The sequence below is a fragment of the Procambarus clarkii genome, chromosome 21, assembly GCF_040958095.1.
Source record: "Procambarus clarkii isolate CNS0578487 chromosome 21, FALCON_Pclarkii_2.0, whole genome shotgun sequence".
NCBI lineage: Eukaryota > Metazoa > Arthropoda > Malacostraca > Decapoda > Cambaridae > Procambarus > Procambarus clarkii.
This window is the reverse complement of record NC_091170.1, coordinates 40,083,531-40,087,457: the sequence shown is the minus strand read 5'-3', so window position 1 is coordinate 40,087,457 and position 3,927 is coordinate 40,083,531. Positions and strand designations below refer to the sequence as shown.

Here is a 3,927-nt window from a genome sequence, read left to right as displayed (position 1 = left end):
CTTGGCTTATTAGGCAAATCGGGCCTTGCATAGTAAGCCAAGAACTGCGTTTTGGCTTCTAGGTACAACATATATATATTAGAACTGTTGGAAATGCTTGTAACTGGTATTGACACAATACTTTTACATCCGATTTAACGTGATAACATTTTCTCACCTTAAAAACAAACTAACTTTTTTAGCTTATACGGTTTCAGTAATCAGACAAAACTAAGTGCAACAAAAGATGCTAGTTAAAGCCTTCTTCGACGATTACGAAACGGAAAACAGCGAAGTAATGTAACACATTGAACAATTATACGGAGAATTTACAATTCATTCTTTCTCAACCTGACTTACTGTATGGCCAGACATGTCGACCTGGCCCACTGTATGGCCAGACATGTCGACCTGGCCCACTGTATGGCCAGACATGTCAACCTGGCCCACTGTATGACCAGACATGTCGACCTGGCCCACCGTATGACCAGACATGTCGACCTGGCCCACTGTATGGCCAGACATGTCGACCTGGCCCACTGTATGGCCAGACATGTCGACCTGGCCCACCGTATGACCAGACATGTCGACCTGGCCCACTGTATGACCAGACATGTCGACCTGGCCCACTGTATGACCAGACATGTCGACCTGGCCCACTGTATGACCAGACATGTCGACCTGGCCCACTGTATGACCAGACATGTCGACCTGGCCCACTGTATGACCAGACATGTCGACCTGGCCCACTGTATGACCAGACATGTCGACCTGGCCCACTGTATGACCAGACATGTCGACCTGGCCCACTGTATGACCAGACATGTCGACCTGGCCCACCGTATGACCAGACATGTCGACCTGGCCCACCGTATGACCAGACATGTCGACCTGGCCCACCGTATGACCAGACATGTCGACCTGGCCCACCATATGACCAGACATGTCGACCTGGCCCACCGTATGACCAGACATGTCGACCTGGCCCACCGTATGACCAGACATGTCGACCTGGCCCACCGTATGACCAGACATGTCGACCTGGCCCACCGTATGCCCAGACATGTCGACCTGGCCCACCGTATGACCAGACATGTCGACCTGGCCCACTGTATGACCAGACATGTCGACCTGGTCCACCATATGACCAGACATGTCGACCTGGCCCACCGTATGACCAGACATGTCGACCTGGCCCACTGTATGACCAGACATGTCGACCTGGCCCACCGAATGACCAGACATGTCGACCTGGCCCACCGTATGACCAGACATGTCGACCTGGCCCACCGTATGACCAGACATGTCGACCTGGCCCACCGTATAACCAGACATGTCGACCTGGCCCACTGTATGACCAGACATGTCGACCTGGCCCCACCTTATGACCGGAAATGTCGACCTGGCCCACCGATTGACCGGACATGTCGACCTGGCCCCACCTTATGACCGGAAATGTCGACCTGGCCCACCGATTGACCGGACATGTCGACCTGGCCCCACCGTATGACCAGACATGTCGACCTGGCCCACCGATTGACCGGACATGTCGACCTGGCCCCACCTTATGACCGGAAATGTCGACCTGGCCCACCGATTGACCAGACATGTCGACCTGGCTCACCGTGTCACCGAACATGTCGACTTAACACACCGTATTATCCTCCTGTTTAGGTAGTACCTATTGTGACGATCGTCAAGTCAGAATTCGTTCATGGTTACTATAAGTACCACCACAACAGGAGGATAGGCTGCTTTATATTTATATCCATACTTAACTATGCCTCTCCACCCTGGGTTCCTCAAGAGTGAGCCAGGTTGGGTGAGGCAGGGTGGGCTGTGAGCCAGGTGGGTGGGGCAGGGTGGGCTGTGAGCCAGGTGGGTGGGGCAGGGTGGGCTATGAGACAGGTGGGTGGGGCAGGGTGGGCTGTGAGCCAGGTGGGTGGGGCAGGGTGGGCTGTGAACCAGGTGGGTGGGGCAGGGTGGGCTGTGAGCCAGGTGGGTGGGGCAGGGTGGGCTGTGAACCAGGTGGGTGATGCAGGGTGGGCTGTGAGCCAGGTGGGTGGGGCAGGGTGGGCTGTGAACCAGGTGGGTGGGGCAGGGTGGGCTGTGAGCCAGGTGGGTGGGGCAGGGTGGGCTGTGAACCAGGTGGGTGATGCAGGGTGGGCTGTGAGCCAGGTGGGTGGGGCAGGGTGGGCTGTGAACCAGGTGGGTGATGCAGGGTGGGCTGTGAGCCAGGTGGGTGAGGCAGGGTGGGCTGTGAGCCAGGTGGGTGGGGCAGGGTGGGCTGTGAACCAGGTGGGTGGGGCAGGGTGGGCTGTGAGCCTGGTGGGTGGGGCAGGGTGGGCTGTGAACCAGGTGGGTGATGCAGGGTGGGCTGTGAACCAGGTGGGTGGGGCAGGGTGGGCTGTGAACCAGGTGGGTGGGGCAGGGTGGGCTGTGAGCCAGGTGGGTGGGGCAGGGTGGGCTGTGAACCAGGTGGGTGATGCAGGGTGGGCTGTGAGCCAGGTGGGTGGGGCAGGGTGGGCTGTGAACCAGGTGGGTGATGCAGGGTGGGCTGTGAGCCAGGTGGGTGAGGCAGGGTGGGCTGTGAGCCAGGTGGGTGGGGCAGGGTGGGCTGTGAGCCAGATGGGTGGTGCAGGGTGGGCTGTGAACCAGGTGGGTGATGCAGGGTGGGCTGTGAACCAGGTGGGTGATGCAGGGTGGGCTGTGAGCCAGGTGGGTGAGGCAGGGTGGGCTGTGAGCCAGGTGGGTGAGGCAGGGTGGGCTGTGAGCCAGGTGGGTGGGGCAGGGTGGGCTGTGAGCCAGGTGGGTGATGCAGGGTGGGCTGGGAGCCAGGTGGGTGATGCAAGGTGGGCTGTGAACCAGGTGGGTGATGCAGGGTGGGCTGTGAACCAGGTGGGTGATGCAGGGTGGGCTGTGAACCAGGTGGGTGATGCAGGGTGGGCTGTGAGCCAGGTGGGTGAGGCAGGGTGGGCTGTGAGCCAGGTGGGTGAGGCAGGGTGGGCTGTGAGCCAGGTGGGTGGGGCAGGGTGGGCTGTGAGCCAGGTGGGTGATGCAGGGTGGGCTGGGAGCCAGGTGGGTGATGCAGGGTGGGCTGTGAGCCAGATGGGTGGTGCAGGGTGGGCTGTGAACCAGGTGGGTGATGCAGGGTGGGCTGTGAACCAGGTGGGTGATGCAGGGTGGGCTGGGAGCCAGGTGGGTGAGGCAGGGTGGGCTGTGAGCCAGGTGGGTGGGGCAGGGTGGGCTGTGAGCCAGGTTGGTGGGGCAGCGTGGGCTGTGAGCCAGGTGGGTGAGGCAGGGTGGGCTGTGAGCCAGGTGGGGTGGGACAGGTAGACAGGTAGTTACCTTGTAAACAGTCAGTTTCCCCTTGGGCCGGGAGCGGTGGGCGGCAAGGGTAACCATATACGCCTCTAGCGATATGGGACCCAAGGGTCATTATGTTATCTGGACAGTGATGTTACCAAAAATTTCGTTTCATAGCAAAGGGGTTAAACATTTTGGAAGCCTTTTTCCCTCAGATTACATGTATTCTACTAGTGCCTGGAGGCTCGAGATTCAGCTACTGGACCCCACTTTCCCTCCACCGGTTGTGTAATGCATGATTCTCCACCGAAGTGCTATTATATCTACTCTGGAAGTTGTGATGGAACTGCTCTTATGCTTTCAAAACAAATAATATTTTCCTACGTCTATATGATCATTTTTCCCAAGGTACCATCACAGGGCCTTCTTGATCTATTGGTATTTCTTTTTAGTACTTAATATTTTACCCTAAGTATTTTATATATCTATATTATGTCTCCTCTCTCTCTCTTTGTCCTCTTCTAGCTAGCCTCGTTAGATCCAACTCTTTCAGGCTTTCTTCGTACCCCATCACACATTATTCATGGAGGAACCTTTCTGCTCCTCTTCTATATACCTTCTTAGGTTTCATTATGTGACTAT

At 57.1% G+C, this 3,927-nt stretch overlaps 2 protein-coding genes across 2 annotated transcripts; one reads left to right on the top strand and one right to left on the bottom strand.

The window, feature by feature from the left end:
- Window positions 1–342: 342 nt before the first annotated feature.
- LOC138367301 (uncharacterized) lies at window positions 343–1,428 on the top strand. The gene has a single exon (XM_069328722.1). The coding sequence runs from the start codon at window positions 343–345 to the stop codon at window positions 1,426–1,428; it is 1,086 nt and encodes a 361-aa protein (XP_069184823.1).
- Window positions 1,429–1,876: 448 nt separating this feature from the next.
- On the bottom strand, window positions 1,877–3,418 carry LOC123760715 (proline-rich protein 2-like). Its single transcript, XM_045746499.2, has one exon. The coding sequence runs from the start codon at window positions 3,416–3,418 to the stop codon at window positions 1,877–1,879; it is 1,542 nt and encodes a 513-aa protein (XP_045602455.2).
- Between the last annotated feature and the right edge of the window lie 509 nt (window positions 3,419–3,927).